Here is a 20,690-nt window from a genome sequence, read left to right as displayed (position 1 = left end):
GGCGGGGGATTTAGCTCAGTGGTTCCGGCTCCTGCCTCACAAGCGAAAGGGCCCGAGTTCGATCCCCCTACCAAAAAATAAAAATAAAACTAAGAAAATAACAACAACACAAGAACAAAGTTACAACCTTTGAGTGTATTAAAAAATAGCCCCGCTATGGCCTAACACCCATAACCACCCTTATGTCCCTGAGTTGGTTTTTAAATCCTGCCCTCGAGGTCTGACAGGCAGAAGTTGCCCTTGAATGCAAGTGGGGCTCAAGTCCTGAGGTGGGCATGGGTCCGGAAGGAAAGGACAGCGGCACAGGTTTTGCTTTCTAAATAAAAATGCTTCTTTCCCAGGGGGTGCTTGACACTCAGATCAAGCTCTGACAGTCGACGCTTCTAGGTGTTGGCCAAGATCCTCGTTTCCAGACAGAGAGAAAGCAAGCCTGGGTTCCTCGTCGTTCCCACCCCGGTAGGGAAGAGGGTCCACCATCTCCGGTCTCAGAGCCTCCGTCCGACTGCGGAAAGGGCGGGGCCGGGGCACCTCGGGCCCAGTCCAGAGCGCGCACCGCCCGCGCCCTCGGGGCCTGCGCCGCCTGCGGCTCCGCTCCTCTCACAGCCGCTCGGGGGCGAAGGCGACGGAGTCCTCGTCCCGGGACCGAGGAGGAGAGCCACCGGCCGCGGCGGAGGGTCGGGACGAGGGCCGAGGCTTTAGGACCCTCGGCGGCGGCCCTGGGCGGGTGAGCGAGCTCTCCTTCGCCTCCGTCCGTCCTCAGCGCCCGGCGAGGTCGCCCCCAGCTCCCTGGTTAGGGCGCGCGCCCCGCAAAGCCAGGAGGAAGCGGCGGCGGGGTTGGCGGGGACCCCGGCCAAGGTCACACGCCTTTACAACGCTTTCCCCCACCCTAGGTGCTTCCTTCTGTGAATGAGAATAGAATTAAGCTCTCCTTTCTCCGCCTCGATGGCCGGCCGGGGGGATAAAAATGCGGTCGTTGAGTGCCTTTTTTGCGCCTGGACTGGGTTTTCAGAGCCCCCAGCGTGCAAGGTCGCTAGTCTTCGGGAGGGAGGTCACCCGAGGAGGCGCTGGGACCCCGGGTGGGAGAGCCCCGTGAGGAGCAAAAGCCCACGCGAGGCGACACGGACACCTGAAACCCTGCAAGTGTCGGGGGCGCGGAGCTGCGCGAGCTCAGGTGCCCGACCCGGGACCCTCGAGGCCGCGACCCAGCCCTCAGGGCGGCGCCCAGCTCCTCACCAGGGCGGCGGGGACGAACGCCCAGCTGGTCCCTGGGAAGGGTTGACGCCTCCTTCCTGCAGGCTCGGCTTTTGAGACCCCGAAATCTAGAGACGGGGCTGCGACCCCGGGCCTCGAGATTCGACCTTCCGGACGCCAGTTCAGGGTGCGAATGTGCGCAGAGGGTTGGCGGGGATCCCTGGGGACCCGGCCTTTGGCTCCGCGACGCCCCAAGCCCGAGCGGCAGCGCCTGCCTCAGGAAGTGGGTGACCAGCTCTCGAGAGGATCCCAGGAAGGTTAGGCGGAGAGTGGGTGAACTCTGGGGACCCGGGGGCAAGTCGAGCGCCGGCCAATAGCGGCGGCGGACGGGGAGTGGCCAGACCTGGGGACCTGCGTGGGCTGGGTCCCTTCCCTGCCTTCGCCCTCGCAGAGCCCCGCCCGCCCACCTCCCTTTTAAACCCGCCTCGGCCCTCGGGGTCTGCCGGAGTCCGCGCCGCCGTTCCGGCTCCAGGAGAGCTGGGTACTCGGAGGTAGGTGCCCGAGTGGGTGCGCCCGGGGACCGAGTGGCCTTCGTCTTCCAGGGCGGTCAGGGCGGTCGTCTTGATGTCTTGGGAGCTTTTATTAAAAGACTTTCGGCCCCGAGCTGCAAGTAGCTGGGGCGAAGGAGAGGAGCAGGCGCCTTCGGAAGCTCCGGAGGAGCCCGGCTGATACTGCGCCTTGGCTGACCTCTCCTCCTGACCTCGTGTTCTTTGATTCCAGAGTCACGACCCTGGCTGTTTTCCTTATTGGGCTCATTGATCTTGCCTCCTAGACCCACGGCTCTGAAGGGGCTTCGTGCCTCAGCCGTGATGAACTTGCTGCGTGTTCACTACGATGCCATCCTTTCCAGGCCGGGGACTGGGGTGGTGACAGCGGCCGCCGATGCTTCTCCTCCCGCCTGGCCTGGGGTTCGCCCCGCTGGCTCCCGAGAGGCGGCCCCAGGCTCTTTCATTCCCAGGCTGGGCTGGCGTGCGTTTCCGTGAGAGCTGGCGGATTGGGTCGGGACTTGACTCGAGGGAAAACAGGTCTAGAAGCCGACTGATTCCCCAGGGAGTCGAAGGCGACGTGCGACTCCTCGGTGCGGCCGGGTGGCCGGGACCTGCGAGGGTCACGCAGCCCGGGCCCTCAGCTCTGCGCTCCCGCCGGGACCTAGCACCGCCTGGAGCAGCCGCCTGCAACGCAGCCCGCGGGTGGGAGGACAGTGGACCGCGAGTCTCTGGGCGACCCTGTAGGAGCTTTTATGGCCAGAGGAAAAGGAAGGGAAGGGAATTCAAACAAGTTTTGCAGGGTTCGGGTGGGGGCCGAAGGTAGAGAGCGGGTGTTGGAAACCACCCGTGCCTGGTCAAGGTGTGTTTGGAGACTCAGGGCGAAGGCGACACTAACCGGGAAATTGGAATCGGGAGGGATCCCGGCGGATTTTCGTTAGGTCTTTCTTTGTTTTTACTGCTTTTGGGTGTGATCGCTTTATGAGATAGGGCTGGCGGGTATAGAATTAGGAACTTGATACGATTAACTTAGACCCCGGGGGGGGGGGGGCGGAAGAAGCGGGGCGGCGGGGACACCGCGACCGCGGCCTCGCGCGCTCAGCCGCTCTCGCTTTTCCGCAGTCCCGAAGAGCGTAGCCCGCGATGGCTCTACGGCCGCCTGGGGAGGCCGAGCCCCAGGACAAGATGTGCTACCCGGCCGAGAGGCTCCAGAGAAGCCCCCAGCCCCTGGCTCCCTACTATTCGCCGTTCCCAGCCTATGGCCGCTACAGGAGCGCCTTGCCCGCCGCGGAGGAGGACTTCCAGCCCCTCGGACAGCTGGAGGCCGCAATGTCCGCGTCTCCGGCGATGACCCCTTTCCCCTTCGGGATGGCCTCCACCTTGCAGAGCCAGGGTCTGGCTCTACAAAGGGAGCCACTCTTTGACCTACCCTGGTACACCAAGTTACCTCTGTGGTACCCAGTTTCCCACCTCCCCAGGGAGGTGCCACTCTTTCTGAACAGCCACGAGTACACGGGCGCGAACGGCGACAATTTGGTTCCCGTGAGTGGCCACAGAGACAGCGGCCAGTGCTGGCGCCCTGAGACTTTAATTCCGCTTCCCCCTGTGAATACCTCCCCATTGCCTGAGGGGCTGAAGACTTCCCAATTAGTATCTTCCCCCAGCAAGCGCCCTGATGAAAGCCCCAAACCCCCGAACCAAGAGGGGAAGTCGAACCAAGAGGGGAAGTCATCTCCGGGTCGTCGTTTCCACTTCTCTGAGGAGGATCTGCACTTCGTTCTATACGGGGTCGCGCTCAGCCTGGAGAGCTCAGCCAGCCTGCAGCATGCGATTTCCGGCCTCCTGGTCCCCGCCGACAGTTCTGGTAAAGGGAGCAGACGCCTGCCGGGAGTTGGGTTGGATGGGAACCGTGTGGGATGAGTCACTTAAAGGTGAAGAGGTTGGGGTCCCTGGGCTATCTGCAGCCGAGCCTGGGGATCTAGGCTCACTTCTGAAGCCCCTGCTTGCCTAACGTGGTGATTCCTAAGGGTGGTTTCCGCGAGCGCAGAGGACCAGAAAAAATGGTCGCTTGAATGGACATGGATGTGCGATGCCCCTCCGGGACAACCTCATGCGAGTCATGGGAGTCCAGGGCAGCTGTCTGCTGACATCAGCCTGACTTTATCTGAGTCTCCTTCCTCAAGTTGCAAAATGGAGCTAATTACAATTACATAACTTTGTACAAAAAGGATCTGAGTCTCAAAAGAAAAAGTGTTGGAAAAGCGGTGTCAAAGAAGTAAAGCAATAATAATAAAAGATAGACAAGGGTAGGGGATTTAGCTCCGTGGTTCCACCGCCTGCCTCGAAAGCTAAGGACCCGAATTCCATCCCCGGTACCAAAAAAAAAAAAAAAAAAAAGACGAGCAGAATGATGGTTTCCTCCTGGGAGAAGGAGGGAAATGCTTTAGAAAAGGATTTCATAATGCATTTCTTCTTCTTTTTTTTTTTTTGGTACCGGGGATCGAACTCCAGACCTTGTGCTTTCCAGGCAGGTGGTGGAACCACTGAGCTAAATCCCCTGCCCTCATAATACATTTCTAACGAAATGTTTAACCCTGCCCTTTTTCTAGGGTCTGAGCCTCCTCCTCAAAGTGTGGATAAAGACTCTCTTCAGCTTCCAGAAGGTAGGCAGCACTCCTTGCTTGACTGATTTCCTGGACCTAATGTGGAGTCGCTTTCCTCATTCTCTTTTCCTGCCTCGGGTTCCCCCTAGGTCTCTGCCTGGTGCGGATGATGTTGGGTGCAGTGCCACATTTCGGTGTGTTCTGCAGTAGCTTCCTTGCCAAAGGAATCAGGTTTGGGCCCTTTCAAGGTAAAGTGATCAGCGCCAATGAACTGAAGACCCACAGCGACAATTCCCTGATGTGGGAGGTAAACGTGCTTCTGGTGGATCTGCTGGGGTGTGGGGGGCTGAGAGGGGACTCTTGGTCCTATCCTCCTGAAGTCCTGGTCAAGAGAGGGACAGCAGGTCCCTGCATCAGGACGGCATCTCTGCATGAACTCTGTCCTGTGGTGCCTGCAGTCATTTTAACCTGTGAAGATTTGTTATGGAATACACACTTAAAGACTTAATACATTCTGTTGTATTTATAGACAAAACCAAATGCTTTAAATATATAGTGCTGAAAGCATGTTAAAAGGAATAAACATGAGTTTTAGACATTGATAGTTATTAGCTTTTAGAATTAGCCATGGATTTTTATACTGGCATGCTGCAACCTAGTGACAGTACCTGGGCCACACTGATGACATTGCAGTTTGTTAATCTGCAGGAGGAAACCATTTGTTAGGATATACCAGTTACCTTAAATGGCTCAAAATACCTTGACCCTGAGTTTCCTGTTATAGGAATGTGGTTTTTGGAAATAATCTGAAATTCAAGCAATATGGAAAATGTTAATCACAGAGTCTCTTATACATTAGAGATCTGGGTGTGGTTTCCCATCTACTTGGGGACAGAGACAGTAGGATCATGAGTTTGAGGCCAGCAGTGGAGAAAGTACTGTATTAAGTTATGGCTCCATTAGCATATAGGAATGTGTCTTTAAGTGGTGGAATTAAATGTAACTTCATTTCCTTTACCTCTGCTTATGAAATTAGCATATGTTCACAAAATTTGGGAATTGAGAAAGTGATAAAAGCATTAATCTTCTATTTGTTTTTTGATTTGTTTTGTTTTTTGGGGACAGAGTCTCACTATGTACTTACGGCTTGCCTCAAACTCACAGCAATCCTCCCACCTCAGCCTCCTGAGTGCTGGTTACAGGTGTGCACCACCCTGCCTGCAGAAGCCTTAATCTTTAAAAAGTGTCACATACCTATAGACATGTCTTTAAGCTAATAAATTGGCAGTACTTAGGTCTAAGTAGATATGCATACTACTTGTAATGATACAGAAATCTGATTTAGAGATTTTATATATATATATATATATATTTTTTTTTTTTTTTTTTTTTTTTTTTTTCCCTGAGACCAGGGCTTGCTGTGTTTCCCATGCTGGCCCTCAACCCCTGGACTGTATCGCTCTTCCTGCCTCACTCTCCCTACTAGTAGCTGGGATCACTGGTGCATTATAACCATGCCCAGCCTTAGGTTATTTTCTTTTTTCTTTCTTCTTTTTGTTTTTTCTTCAGTCCTGGTGATCAAACCTAGGGCCTCATAGGGCCGGGGATTTAGCTCAGTGGTTCTGCCGCCTGCCTCGCAAGCACAAGGACCCAAGTTCGATCCCCGGTACCAAAAAAAAAACCAAAAAAAAACCTAGGGCCTCATACATGCTAGGCAAGTACATTACCACTGAACTACAGTCCAGCCCTGGTTATACATTTTTAGTAAATTTGTTTTATGGGTTAGGGGAAAAAGTACAAACCCAAACTTCATGTTTTATTTCCTTTAGATCTTTGAAGATGGCCACTTGAGTCACTTTATAGATGGAAGAGAGACAGGGAACTGGATGTCTTACGTCAACTGCGCCCGCTTCCCCAAGGAGCAAAACTTGGTTGCTGTTCAGTGTCAAGGACAGATATTTTATGAGAGCTGCAAGGAGATTTACCAGAACCAAGAGCTGCTTGTGTGGTACGGAGACTGCTATGAGAAGTTTCTGGACATTCCCGTGAGCCTTCAAGTCACTGAGAGCACGCCACCAGCAGGGGCCACCAAAGGGCCCACAGAAGGTGAGTGTCCCTCCCTTGCCTGCCCAGTGAGGCCTAAGAGGGGAGACCTAGCTCTTCCCTAAACTTCCTCTGAAGCTCCTCCCTTTCTAGTTCAGATATAACCAGGGGGCATTCCCCTGTTGAAGGAAATGTCTTTCCAAATCTTCCCAAAGTTGCTGAGGCGACTTCTGTTCATAGAGGTACGTACCCCCGCCCCCCGCGCACACACACCCCTTCTCCCCATTTGAGAATAAAAGGAAAGAGAAATAAAATAAATGGATGCCTCTTCTGCCTTAGGTGAGTCAGTTTTGACTTCTCTGCTCAGGCTCAGAATAACAGCGCGCATGAGGGCAAAGTTCTTAGAGCAGTGCTTTTCAAATGGGATGCAATACTTCCACCAGGTGGGAAATCAACTTAGTGACAAAGACCAACATTAAAGATGGTGGGGGGACTTCGAGAATAGCTCAGTGGTAGAGCACTTGCCTAGCATGTACAAGCCTCTGGGTGCATTTCCTGGCACTGAAGAAAAAAAATTATTAGAATAGAAAGTAGTGATGGAAAGCCAGGCATAGTGGTGCAAACCTGTAATTTCAGCACTCTGGGAGGCTGAGACAGGAGGATTCCAAGTTTGAGCCCCACCTAGGCAGTTTAGCATTTTAGACCCTGTGAAATGAAAAATAATAAAAGGGCTCAAAATGTAGCTCATACAAAGGCTCTGGGTTCCGTTCCTTGAACCACAAATAAATAAGTTAATTAATTAATGAGAGTTACTTAATTGGTAAACATTACACATTGTTTTATGAGGGTTTTTTCCAAATGCGGACAGTGTAGGCCAGATATCAAAGATAAAATGTATTTGTTGCTGTGGGTCCCAGATGAGTTTGAGAGGCATTGAGCTAGGCTCTGTCCATCAGACTTGAACACAGCTGTGTACAGCTAGGACCTTGTAAAGATGCCAGTTCCCACTCGGGGTAGAGGCTGGAGACTGTGCTTTTTATATACTTCCCAAGGAGGCTGCTGCTGGCCCCCAGCCACATCTGAGCAGCTAGGAGACTGCCAAGCCACTCTGCCCTAACCCTGGGGTGAACCTCTAGGATTGGCTTTTATGGGAGTCTGCTGCCTAGCCTGCAGGGCCTAAGGGCAAGTGCTCCACCACTAATCTATATCCCCAGGCCTGGAATTTGCATTTTAAATAAGCTCTCCCAGGGATTTTTATACACACAAAGGTTTAAGAGCTACTAATCTTCTAGGCAGGACACGTGTAAATCACTGTGAAGTATATAATTGAAGATAGAAGATATTATTACTTAGGTAAAAGAACGTGAATTGCAGTGACAGGCAGGACAGTGATTGTCTACCTGCCTGTCTCCTGCTAGACTGACACCCTCAGGGCCGGAAATGACCCTAAACACAGAGATAGGCCCTGCTCCCTGTATCTCCCTGTACCCTAATCACTGAATGAAGGAGGGATACCTTACAACTAAACTGGGAAAGCTGCTTAGGAATGAGAGGAAGTGAAGAATAAATAAGAGAGAGAAGGGAGGCCCATTTACGCTCCGGGAAGAGTGAAGCCAAAGCCCAGGAGGTCTGTGCCAGGGTTTCGGAGGAAGCTATCGGTTACTTCCAGCAGTCCGGTAATGCAGGCTGTCAGAGTTGTTTCAGGAACTCTTCTACGCCGTGTGGCATGGGCATGGGCATGGGCACAGGATGTGAGTAGAATGGGATTCTCTATGCCATACTCTGGAGCAGAACAAGTAAGAGTTATAGTCACTTCCAGAAATGTACCAACTACTTTTGAAATAGAAGTGGAAAATGGATTTGAGAAAAAGACATGCTGAATAATCCTCAAAATGTTATCATCCTTTTGAGAAATTATTCTATCAGTGTGTACTGAACTGTTAATGTTACGTTTTAGTAATACTCATGATAAGTTGTTAACATGGAATAGCTTGCAGGTGTCTGAGATCACAGTCCTGACAAGGGACAGGGAGGTGTGAGGGCTCGTGGTGGAGACAAAGGCCAGCATGGAGTGAGCGACTTGTGCTCCAGGTCTGAACAAAGTGACATTGGATGACGATGGCACTGTTAGATGTGTGATTTGGACAATGTATGAAAGGAACTTGTAAAAAAATCCCAATTTGTTGGGAAGACATAGACAATTTTTGTTTGTTTGTTTTTGTGGTGCTGGGGGTCTAACCTGAGCATGCCAGACAAGCGCTGTACCACTGAGAGCCCCTTGTCCCACACCAATATGAATGTTTTGGGATGTGATTTAAAAAGATCTAACTGAGCATGGAGTTACATGCCTGTTACCCAGTACTCTGGGAAGCTGAAGTAGGTGGGCTCCAAGTTTGAGCCCAGTCTGGTCAATTTAGTGAAATCCTGTCCAAAAAATAAAAAAGAGACTGGGGATGTCGCTCAGCATAAAGGCCCTGGGTTCAATTCCCAGTACCAGTCAATCAATAAGAGAGATCTAAATTCTAAATTCCTCTGCTCTCCAAAGGATTTTTTTTGACCAAAGGTTCATTTGAAAGGACTTCCCCATCAGGTCTGGACTCTATGTGGGTGGGGTGTTTGAATATGCAAGTTCTGTGTGTATTTTGGGGGTGGAGGTTTGGAATATGAAGACAACTATTGTTGTGGTAAGAAGAACACTTAACATGAAATCTACCATCTTGGAGACATCTCTTAAAAGAGAGTATCAGTTTTACCAGGGTCAGGAAACTCCTTGGCTAAAGAAGAACGGTTTATTAGGATAAGAGGAAAAAGAAAAGAACTAGGATAAAATTCAGACATATTTCCAAAGACTTGAGCAGGAGATATAGACGGCTAGAGCCCAATTGATAAAGGTCAGTTTTCTTTCTGTCTGTCTGGTCACTAGGCAAATTCACTATTGAACTCCTCTGACTTTTGGTGTGCTTTAGTGCTTTTATTTGTAAAATCACTGACCTTGTCCAGGAAGCAGGAAGCCAGTTATCTGACCGATGGAGACTGGCTCTGAGCTAGAATCCCCTCAGCAGGGGATCCTGAGTGTATTCTGCACCTCAATGAAAGTGATAGACCCGCAAGTGGCCAGGGAGCCTTTGGCTGGCTGTATTCCTTCTGATTATTGACTTAATGAATGGTTTAATTCCTCAGCCACCTGTTAACCATGCCTGGGATGTAACAAAGCCCCTGCTGGACAGCTTCACTGCTGGCCTGATACAGAAGAGATCTCTACAGATTCTTGTTATATTGTTAACCTTTTTTTTTTTGTACCGGGGATCAAACTCGGGACCTTGTGCTTTTGAGGCCTTGTGCTTTCGAGGCAAGCTGCGAAACCACGGAGCTAAATCCCTGGCCCTATCTCTACAGATTCTTGCATAGATTCCCTCTTGGCTCTTCTGTCCCTGGGGGCAGACAATGAGGTCTCAGTGGTGCATTTCACAGTGAAGCCACTCTTTCCCCTGGAATCCAGAGTGTCTCCTGTCTTCTCCCCTGCCCCTATTGCATAGACACCTCTGGTCCTGAGGCCTTTGCTCTAACCTTCCCCACCACCTCCTCCACTGTTAAGAGCACCTTTACCTTTCTCAGGCTTGCCTGTCACTCAGTGAGTGAGCGTCACAGTGTGGTTAGGACTCTAACTCTTTGAAGTACTTTGGACACTGAATAACCGTGCACATTAAGGAAGCCAAAATGTTTTCACTTAGTCTGGATGTGAATATTCTAGCTCTGAAATCTTCCCCCAAAAGTTTAGAGTAGTGAACTAAGTGAAAGACAGCACTGGGAAGCCAAGTATGGGTGCCCTGGGGATGGCTCTGAACTTGTAGCTTTGGCTGCTCCTACGGGAGACGGAAAACTAGGTGTACTGCCATCAATTAACCTTGGAACAAGGCCCAGGAGGAATGTGTTCAAGAACTGGAGTGTCACCTACTGTGATGGTGGATGCTTGTAAACTCAGCTACTTGGGAGGTGGAGACAGGAGGGTTAAACAGACCAGCCCAGACAGCTTAAAGACCCTATCAAAATAAAAAGTAAAAGGAGGGCCGGGGATTTAGCTCTGTACAAGGCCATGAAAGTGAGAGCTATTCTTAAATTGGACTAGAGGGAGGATTTCTTTAATAAAACACTTTGCCAAACAAAAAGAAAGAACAGCTTGTATTTCTATTAAGGAATAAATGTTAACTTTTAAAGTAATAATGGATTATTATACTTTATTTTTTGGTTTTTGAGACAAGGCCTTGTGTATAGTCCATGCTGGCCTTGAACTCACCTTCCTGCTGATTACAGGTGTGCTCCACCCTGCCTAGCTAGCATTATTGGTATACTTTTTCATCCCTTCCAGGAAAGGTCCCTGACCCATCCCTTACTGAAAATCTTGTTCATTCCTTGTACGCTTGCTACGTGACTTGCTTTCCCATTTGATCCCCATTTAATCAATATTACCTAAGGGGCTATACTTGTAATCTTATTGGCTAATCATAGTTCTGACCCACCTCTTTCTCACCTTGTGATTTCCTATTGGATGAATATTACCTAAGCAGCTGTACTTTAATCTTCCTGGTTGACTATAGTTTTGTCCCACCTTGAACCTGCCTCACCTCGAGGCTTTGCTGCATAACCCCCACTCCCCTGCCCCAAACAGGGTCCCCAGGCAACCCACTTTCTGGTCCCTCTTAGACAGAAGCTGTCTTTCTCTTAATATATTTTTCCTACCTTGAAAAAAACAAAAAAAATTTTTTTAGAAGTCCTTATCTTACCTGGGTGTGGTAGGGCAGGATTGTATTCCCACTGCTCTGGGAGGCTAAAGCAGGAGAGAATGGAAAATTTAAGCAAGCTCTGCGTAATTTAGCAACTTAGCAAGACCTTGTCTCAAATGGGCAGGGAATGTAGCTCAATGTGAGGGCCCTCAATCCCCAGTACCAGACAAAAGTCGGGGGGAGTCCTTATCTTAGCTGGGTATGGTGCATATCGGCAACTCCAGTGTTTAGGGAGGCTGAAGCAGGAGGATCGGACTTCAAGGCCAGCCTGGGCTACACAGCAAGACCATGTCTCAAAACAAAAAATTGTTTTCTTTGTTTGTTTGTTTGTTTCTTTTCTTTGTTTTTTTGAAACAAGGACTCACTATATAGTTCAGGCTGGCCTTTAACCCGCTATGAAACCCCTGCATTGATTTCTCCTGCCTCGACTTCTTGAGTGCTAGGTTTATAGGTGTGTGCCACCAATGCCCAGAAAAACAAATGTTCTTATATAAAAATTGTAGTTCGAGATATTTATGAACCAAATGTTGAATTAGAATGAAAATAATCCACTATCGAGAGAAGTGATATAAACAGAATTGGCTATGGGCAAGTTGGTGTGAGACAGTCCTACTATGTAGCCCGGGCTGGCCTCTGGCTTGCTGTGATCCTCCTGCCTCAGCCTCCCAAGTGCTAGGATAACAGGTGTGTGCACATTTTTCCTTTGGTGTATGTTTATGGTATTCTGGCCAAGGAGGAGGAAAAGTAACTGACCCCCTTTGTTTGGCAGAGTCTACAGAAGGTTACAGATGCGAGAGATGTGGAAAAGTGTTTACTTACAAATACTACAGAGATAAGCACCTCAAGTACACGCCCTGTGTGGACCAAGGTGACCGGAAGTTCCCCTGCTCACTGTGCAAGAGATCCTTCGAGAAGCGGGACCGCCTGCGAATCCACGTTCTGCACGTTCACGAAAAGCACCGGCCACACAAGGTGAGCCCAGGCCAGGAGGGTGATCTTTAGCCCTGCGCTGAGGACGGACAGAACAGAGCAGGGGAGAAGCCAACAGGGAGTGGTCTTGTGGAAGACCTGGTCCTGAGCAGAGTCTAGAAGAATAGACGGGGTTTCTGATTTATTCTGGAGGTACAGGGTGTGTTGGAGGGGTTCGGGGCTGCAACAGTACAGACAGCTGTGTGTAATCTTGGGTAATTGCACTTCATCCTTTATCTAAATGTCATGCAGGTATTTGTAGTTACATGTCTCTACCTAGCTTTCTTTCTTTTTTTGGGGGAGGTTTTAAGACATGGTGTCAATGTAGCCCAGGCTGGCCTCAAGCTCACACTGATCTTCCTGCCTCAGCCTCCCGAGTGCTAGGATTACAGGCCTTGCCACTAAGCCCTGCTCTGTTGTTCTTTTTTGGTGGTGCCAAGGATTGGCCCCAGGCCTCTCAGCTTGATGGCTAGGGCTCTACCACAGAGCTGCAGCCCTGCCAGGCATTTGGTAGTTACAGGTACAGTTGCAGGCAGGGAGGAGCGGAGGTGTGGTCCAGGTGGGCAGGGCCTCTGGCCCACCCTGATGATGACCTCAGGAAGCTGTTGTCTGCCATCCCAGACACATGCTTGCTGTGCCAGGATTGGTGCAGAAAGTTTGGCCCACGTTAAGGGGTGAGACTTGGGTGCACACGCATGTTCTTTTTTTTTTTGATACCAGGGATCGAACTCGGTCCTTGCGCTTGTAAGGCAGGCGCCGGAACCACTGAGCTAAATCCCCGGCCTGACACACAGGTTCTTGATACTCAGTCCTGTTGGAACCACTGGAGGAAGTGATGACACTACTTCCCTCATTTGAAAACCGAGAATAAAATTTATAAAATTGTCCTTGTCTCTCCCCTCTTTCCTACCTTTTCCTAAGTTGAAGTTTCTTAGTCGACATTAACATGAGGTTCAACTCAGTAGTAGAGCCTTTGCCTAGCATGCTTGAGACCCTAGGAGCAACCCAATTCTCCCTCCCAAACACATTAACACTCGTTATCAGAGTAGCACTGAGGGAGCGGGAGCCAGTGCTTGCCTGTGGCCTTCTGCCTATGGCCGCTATATGCTGGGCATGGGACCAGCTCACCACCAGCGCTGCAGAGACAGGGAGGCAAGTTATGCTTAAGCCGGGATAAAGAAAACACGTGAAGCAGACGTGCTTTAAAGAAATGGTTTTGTTGGGCTGGGGATTTAGCTCAGTGGTTCCGCCGCCTGCCTCGCAAGCGCAAGGACCAGAGTTCGATCCCGGGTACCAAAAAAAAAAATGGTTTTGTCTTGATTTTGGTTCTGGAGATTGAACCCAGGGCCTTGCACATGGTTAACATGTGCTCTACCAGTGAGCTACATCCCAGCCCTTAGATAAATGATTTTAAGAAGAAAAATCATTGATTTGCTAACATCAGGGAATGCTAGGTGTGCAACTAATGGCTGAAAACTATCTTACCACCCTCCTTCTAACCTAAGTGTGTTTTCTCTTCATATAATTAATTAGCTAAAATTGATGAAAGCCAATGTCCCTGAAAAATGACATCTGTTTCAAAAAGAACACCAACTAAAATGGTCAGAGAAAAAAATCCCTGTAGTCCTTAAGAGTTATATGTACAGTTCAGGCACAAATTCAGAATTTTCCTCCTAGGGATTTGCTTTTCCCGAAAGCTGTTTTGTTTTGTTTTGTTTCCCCAGTGCTAGGGATTGAACCCAGGCCCTTTGCACTGAGCTACATTTTTAGGCCTTCATTTTATAAGGTCTCCCTAAATCACCAAGGTGCCCGGGCTGTGCTTGAACTTGTGGACTTCAAATCTTCCTACCTCAGCTTCCTACCTCAGCTTCTCAGCTACTCACCTGTAATCTGAGATTACAGGTGCACTACCACACCTGGCTCAGAAAGCATTACACTCTGTCAAGTGCTCTAGTGTATCATATTTTACCTTTATTTGTGACTTCCTTGTAAGCTTTGTTTTTGGTAGGATTTCCGATTGTAAGAGAGATTTTATTCCTTAATGATATGTATTTTACATTCATATTTACATTCTTGTTGGAAGTGTTCTTTATGGGGCTTAATCTGCACTGAACCTTTTTTTTTCATTCTGGTGAATTGAACCCAGGGCTTTGTGCATGCTAAGTGAGTGCTCTACCACTGAGCTATGTCCCTAGGCAATTTATTTTATTTTACTTGATTTTGATCCAGGGTCTTACTCGATTTCCCTCAGCATGGGGAAGTCCACTGATTATAGACACAGAATGGACCTGAGACTTCTCTCCCCTAGTGGACATGATAGTGAAGCACTTATTAGTTAGGGGATAAAGACATGGTTTCACCTCTACTCTGCTTGCTTTTCGCCTTAGTGTTCTACATGTGGGAAGTGTTTCTCTCAGTCTTCCAGCCTGAACAAGCACATGCGCGTCCACTCTGGAGATAGACCATACCAGTGTGTGTACTGTACCAAGGTAAGAGGGACCTGCAGGGGCCTCCACAGTTGAGGAGCACAGGGCCTGGCTTAGAAGGGATGCATCTTCGGTAAATGTTAGCCAGTTACCAGCCCCGTCCCCATTTCTACTCCCAAATATGCTCTCGTGTGGTAAAGATGGTTGGCTGTGGCCTCGTATTGGTAAGCTTGTGTTTGGGGCACACATTACTCAAACACCTCAAATTTGCAGGGATCTGATGATCATGGACGCTATTTCATATAAGAGCATGGACTTGGCCAAGTGTCGGGCCTCACTTCTAGTTCTCACCCAGCTGTGCAACCTTGAGCAAGTCCATTTGCTTCTTTGTTGTTTAGTTTCCTTATTGGTAAAATGAAGGAAGCAGTCTTTTTAGGGTTATTGGGCTCCATGAGATGGTGCATGTAAAACTGCATTGCAGTGCTGAGCATGTTGTAGCTCCTACTAAAATGTTAACTATTGGGCTGGGGATTTCGCTCAGTGGTTCTGCTGCCTGCCTTGCAAGCACAAGGTCCCTAGTTTGATCCCCAGTACCAAAAAAAAAAAAAATGTTAGCTACTCTAATGTGAGAAAATTTAAATTGGAGGAATGCCAAGGACCTTGCTTTCTAGAGGGAGATTATAGGTGTGGCATCTAATCTATGTTACACAGAATAGAGTTATACTTGGGCAGGGTATTGAACACCTGGAATCCCAGCACTCAGGAGCTGAGGCAGCAGGACTGAAAGTTTACAGCCAGCTACTTAGTGAGTTCAAGGCTAGCCTGGGCTTAGGGTAAGACCGAGCCAGGTGTAATGTCATGCTTCTGTGATCCCAGCGCTGGAGGCTGAGGCTGCAGGGCTGCAAGTTTCAGGTCAGCCTGGATTGGGAATTGCTGGAATAGAGATAGATGATGCTTTAGAAACATTATGGCAAAATGCATAATGTGTTCTGTTTTGATGACATGGATCTGTGCTGGCTAGTGTATAGCTATTACTACACATGGCTATCTGAATTCACAAAGATGAAGTAGGTTGAAAATTCCATTCCAAGATGCACTGGCCACTTTTTTCTCCTGGCACTGGGAACTGAACCCAGGGCCTTCGCACTGAGCTACATCTGAAGCTCTTTCTTCTATTTTATTTTGAGACAGGGTGTCACTAAGTCTCTAAGTTGCCAGCTGGGTGAGAATCTGTGCTCCTGCCTCAGCTTCCCAGAGTGCTAGGATCACAGGTGTGCACCACCATGCCCTGCTCATTAGCCATATTTTAAGTGATCAGTGGCCACACATGCCTAGTGACCTCCAACCTGGATGGCACAGGTCCAGTGCATGCCCATCACTGCAGAAAGTCCCCATCTAGTGGAGAATACTGGGAGAGACTGTCTGTCATGGTATCATTCATATGTCTTACATTAAAGTCAAAACAATACAGTCTCAGAGGGACTTCTAAACACCCCAAATAGAAATGAAACATTAATTCTGCTAGACCCAGGGAAACTGGTACCTGTAGAAAAGAATCAGCGTAGAAAAACAGGCTGAAACATAAGTAACCATGAGAACCCAGCACAGATCAAAGAAAGGTGGCCAGGGCTGGGGATTCAGCTCAGAGGTTTCGCCGCCTGCCTCGAAAGCACAAGGTCCAGAGTTCGATCCCTGGTACCAAAAAAAAAAAAAAAAAAAAAACGTGGCCAGAGGTTTGGTAGAAGAAGTGCTCCATCCTGAGGGGTAACTGCTGCCCCTGGGATTTCCAGAGGAAGGACAAAACACCCCACAAATTGTCCTGTCTCTGAAGTTCTAATCCTGATGCTTGCCCTGCACTTCTAGCTAACCTGAAAAGGAAGGATGCTCTAAAGGGGAAACTGAGGCCAGCTAGGTTATTTGGTGATCTGGCATCTGGCTGATGCATTGGAGTCCAGTTAGTTTCCTGAGGACCAGCACACCTGGATGGTCTTTGTTATGGAGCAGTGACCTGACTCCTCCCCATGTGTCAGTCCTAGGGGTCCTGCTATGCAGACACTCTGCTGTCAACTGTTTCCCTCCCAGCCCTATATTCAAATTCACTAGTTTAACCTTATGTGTTTTTTTGGTTTTGTTTTTGTTTTTTGGTACCAGGGATCAAACTCAGGCAAGGCAGGTGCAGTGCCGCTGAGCTAAATCGCCTGCCCTTAACCTCATGTTTTATATTACTGCCATTGAAGCAAAAAAATAAGGTCATTTTCTTAACATTTTTCACATACTGCCAACTGACAGGTCAGAAAATTGTATTGAAATAAATGAGAGAAAAGGTGATAAATAAGGGAAAGAGAAAACATGGCCAATAATATGTTTAAAAAACAATAAAATTCCTGGGAATCTAAACTTTACAGCTGCTCTGGAAAATAGTTGGCTGGTTTCTTTGAAAACTAAGCATGGGTGGTGCAGAAGCACAAAAAGACAGGCCAGGAGATGAGGTGGGAGGGTGGTGAGTTAGAGACCCCAGAGCCGGTACGGGGGAGAAGGGCCACCTCATCTCAGAAAGATCAGCCCTACTTGCACTGTCCTAAGATGCTGCAGTCCCCTCCTTAGCACTACTTGCAGGGAAATGGAGCCTTTTATGTTCACACAGGCCTGTACACAAATATAAACATATATATTTTGTACTGAGAATCGAACTCAGGATCTTGTGCTTGCAAGGCAGGCGCAGTGCCACTGAGCTAAATCCCCAGCCCAGGCCTGTAGAGAAATATTGATAGCAGCTTTATTCGGCATAGCCCCAAACTGCAAACAGCTCAGATGTCCTTCAATTTCAGTATACATGTTTTGTTGTTATTGTTGTTGTTGTTGTTTTTGGTACCGGGCCCCCCAAGATGTCCTTCAGTAGATGATGGCCTGGAGCCGAGCGGGGTGTGTCACACTTGTTGCTGAACAGTGCTCAGCAGTAAGAGAGAAATGAACTCCTGGTAAACACAACCTCGGCAAATCTCCATAGAGTTATGCTGAGTGGGAAAAGCAATCCTAGAGGGTTGCATAGCGTGTGATCCCATTTATACAGCATTCTTGACATGCTAAAGATACAGAAGTGGAGGACAAAGTAGTTAGTTGGCTGTCTCAGCTTGAAGAAGAAAGTGGAAGGGAGCCCTGGCCGAAGAAGGACAATGTGGACATCCTCGGGGTGAAAGTGTTCTATGTCTTGGGCCAGGGATTTAGCTCAGTGTTGCCATGCCTTGCCTCAAAAGAACAAGGTCCTGAGTTCGATCCACAGTACCAGGAAAAAAAAGAAAGCAAATGTTCTGTGCCTTGGTGCTGCACTGTGGTACTGTGAGATGGGACCACTGAGGAAAACTGGGCAATGGATGTACAGAATCTGTTATTTCTTTTTTTGTTGTTGTTATTTCTGACTATAAATGTACAAGTATTCCAAAATGTACAATTACCTCTTTTTTTATTTAAAGAAAGGAAACTAATGAGGTATTGATTTATGCATGGCTCCAGCCACCATAAGCCTCTCCTTTGGTAATGCAGTTTGTCTTGGGTGTGTCCAGAACTGCTTGTTTAAATGTTGATTTCTGGGTTTCATGTCAGATTTTTTATTTTGCCTCGTGTCAAATTTTTTAAAAATAGAGTCCCCAGTGATGTCAGCTGCTGACAACCGTGGCTGTCACATCCTGTGCGCCTCACAAGTAGCTGGGGTGACCAATCAGCGAAGTCCTTTTTGATTAAGCCTGCCGCTATTGACCATGAATGTTCTATAGCCTTGAAATCCAAGATGCACCAATCAGCAAACCAAGGGGCAACATAAGTTAGCAGTGGCAATGAGATGAGCCCCATATGAACGGGCAGTCAGGCTCATGGAAGTCGTTTTTCTCTTCTGCTCTCTGACCTCTGCAGAAATTCACTGCCTCCAGCATACTGCGCACACACATCCGGCAGCATTCCGGGGAGAAGCCCTTCAAGTGCAAGCACTGTGGCAAATCCTTTGCCTCCCACGCCGCCCACGACAGCCACGTCCGGCGCTCGCACAAGGAAGACGAGGGCGGCTCCTGCAGCGTCTGTGGGAAAGTCTTCCCCGAGCAGGAAGCCCTCGACTCCCACATGAAGGTTCATGAAGACTGCGCGCCCTCGGAGTACGAAGCCATTGAAAACTGAGGGCTTGAACTCTCCCTGGTTCTTGTTATGGGTGCGTTGTAGGATCACATGGTTGTAACATTAAATGAGATGTGGGGAGAAGGAAGCTGCCAGCCTGCTGAATTTAGCAGGCTGATTGGACTTTTGTGGAAATGCCTTCCACAGTTGTTAACAAGCACAGAACGTGGAGGGGCTTAGCAGAAACAGTGAGAGCTCAGAGGAGATAGAGCCTGAGGTCTAAAAACTCCACACTCATCCTAAGAGTGCCCTATTTATCCCTGCAGTTCAGGGCCATGCAGAGTCCTAGACCAATGAATGAGAAGCAGGTCTTCTCTTATATTTGACTTGGGCCCCCAGATGCACTGTCTGTCCATCCAGTCCTCAGTTTCTTCAGAGAACAGATTTTTTCATTGATTCAAGCTACCACTTGATTATTAGCAGTCAATTAAGTCTTCAGATATGAATTAACCTTTTATCTTTATTTGGAGTCATTTTAAACCCTTCGTTCCTCCCCACATACACACACACACACAGCACATGCCAGATAACAAAGCTACTTACAGGGACAGGAGCAAGCTATGCACTCTGCCAGTTATGACTTATGTCAACTGAAACAAATTATAACCAGAGGGGAGCAAAGGCTAAAAACAAACCTATTTATGTCTCTCTGGTTTTAAACTTGATTTCATTTCTGATAAATAAAGTGGACATTTTTTCAGGTCTTTGTGATTAGTTTGTCATGGTAACGGGATGGGGGAAGGGAGAAGCCTGGTGCTGGTGCGGGGAATCACAGATCCAATGAGCAGACAGATTTGTCTCCTGTGGGTAGTGATAGCCAAGGTCTCTTGAGCATTCGCTGTGGAACATGGTACCACTGAGTTTGCCACTCCACTTTGCAGATGAGGAAGTGAGACCCAAGATGAAGTGGTGAGAGGTCACCTGTCCCTAAGGGGCGAAGCCAGATCTGCCAACCTCCGGACTAGGCACTGCGCCTAGTCTGGCTCCTAAGGAGGATTTTCCCATTCGCACCTCCCGTTCTTGACAACACAAGTAACAGACGTTGAAATGTTGGCGCAGGAAATCTGAGAGCACAGTAAGCAAGATAAAGCATTCCTGAGGTAGCCTTAGCCTCTAAGGCTGTGTCCCATCCAGACCCTTGGTGCTGTGGACCACAAAGGGGGCCTCCTCACCCTCTACCCATGCCTCGCTTCTCAGTGGGGAGCAGATGTCTTTGCAGAGGGCGGCCCCCAGCTGTAGCGGCCGTGGCAGTGACAGGTTTTCCCCTAGGGAGTTCTGTGCTGCCTCCTCCAAGGCTGGCTAATGTGTCTTGATGGGGATGCGCCCTGTTTGGGGACTGTTTTAGCTCATGTTAATTAAGTCAGAACAATGGTCATTTTGGAAAGATCTGGGCTCATTAAGTAATTAGGCAGCCTTTCTTTCATTGCTAGTTCAGAATGTATTACTTGAAACATTTTCTTACTGGTTAATGGGTTTGAACATTATTTTTATTTATTTTAAATTTTTTGTTGTTTGTATTTTGTGGGGTTTTTTTGGTACTGGGGATCCAACTCAGGTCCTTGCACTTGTGTGGCAGGTGGCAAAACCACTGAGCTAAATCCCCGGCCCCTTGAACATTATTTTTAAATCAAAGGAAAACAGATCAGAAACTACTGTGAATAACTCAATTTATTAAATGACTCATTGAATAACTCATTATTTTATCTGAACCTGGATAGCAGCAAAGAGAAGTAGTTTTATTTTTTTGTTCTTTTCTAATAGTCATTCACTCACTGCCTAATATACGCCTAATAATACTCTATATAGGAGTCATATGTCCCATACCAACTGGGGATTATTTTTGAGAAGCAATTCATTCAATCTGACCTGTTAGGAAAGTTTTGGTCTTATATTCATTTTTGATTTGGGAAATATAGCCAGTTCATAATACAATATGCTTCTTGAGTAATTACCTGAAGTTCTCTTATATTT

The 20,690-nt window shown here is 48.3% G+C and overlaps 1 protein-coding gene across 1 annotated transcript; it reads left to right on the top strand.

Moving 5' to 3' along the window:
- The first annotated feature begins 2,872 nt into the window (after positions 1–2,872).
- Positions 2,873–19,405, top strand: Prdm14 (PR/SET domain 14). Its single transcript, XM_021256034.2, has 7 exons — positions 2,873–3,600; positions 4,346–4,399; positions 4,489–4,646; positions 6,169–6,445; positions 11,933–12,135; positions 14,520–14,621; positions 18,465–19,405. The coding sequence occupies exons 1-7, from the start codon at positions 2,880–2,882 to the stop codon at positions 18,720–18,722; spliced, it is 1,773 nt and encodes a 590-aa protein (XP_021111693.2). The 5' UTR covers positions 2,873–2,879; the 3' UTR covers positions 18,723–19,405.
- Positions 19,406–20,690: the final 1,285 nt, after the last annotated feature.

Source organism: Heterocephalus glaber, unplaced genomic scaffold (genome assembly GCF_053883595.1).
Source record: "Heterocephalus glaber isolate CG9 unplaced genomic scaffold, H.glaber_assembly_v1.0 deba00001553, whole genome shotgun sequence".
NCBI classification, from domain to species: domain Eukaryota; kingdom Metazoa; phylum Chordata; class Mammalia; order Rodentia; family Bathyergidae; genus Heterocephalus; species Heterocephalus glaber.
Note: the sequence above shows the minus strand (reverse complement) of the source record. Positions and strands in the feature narration are given on the sequence as shown.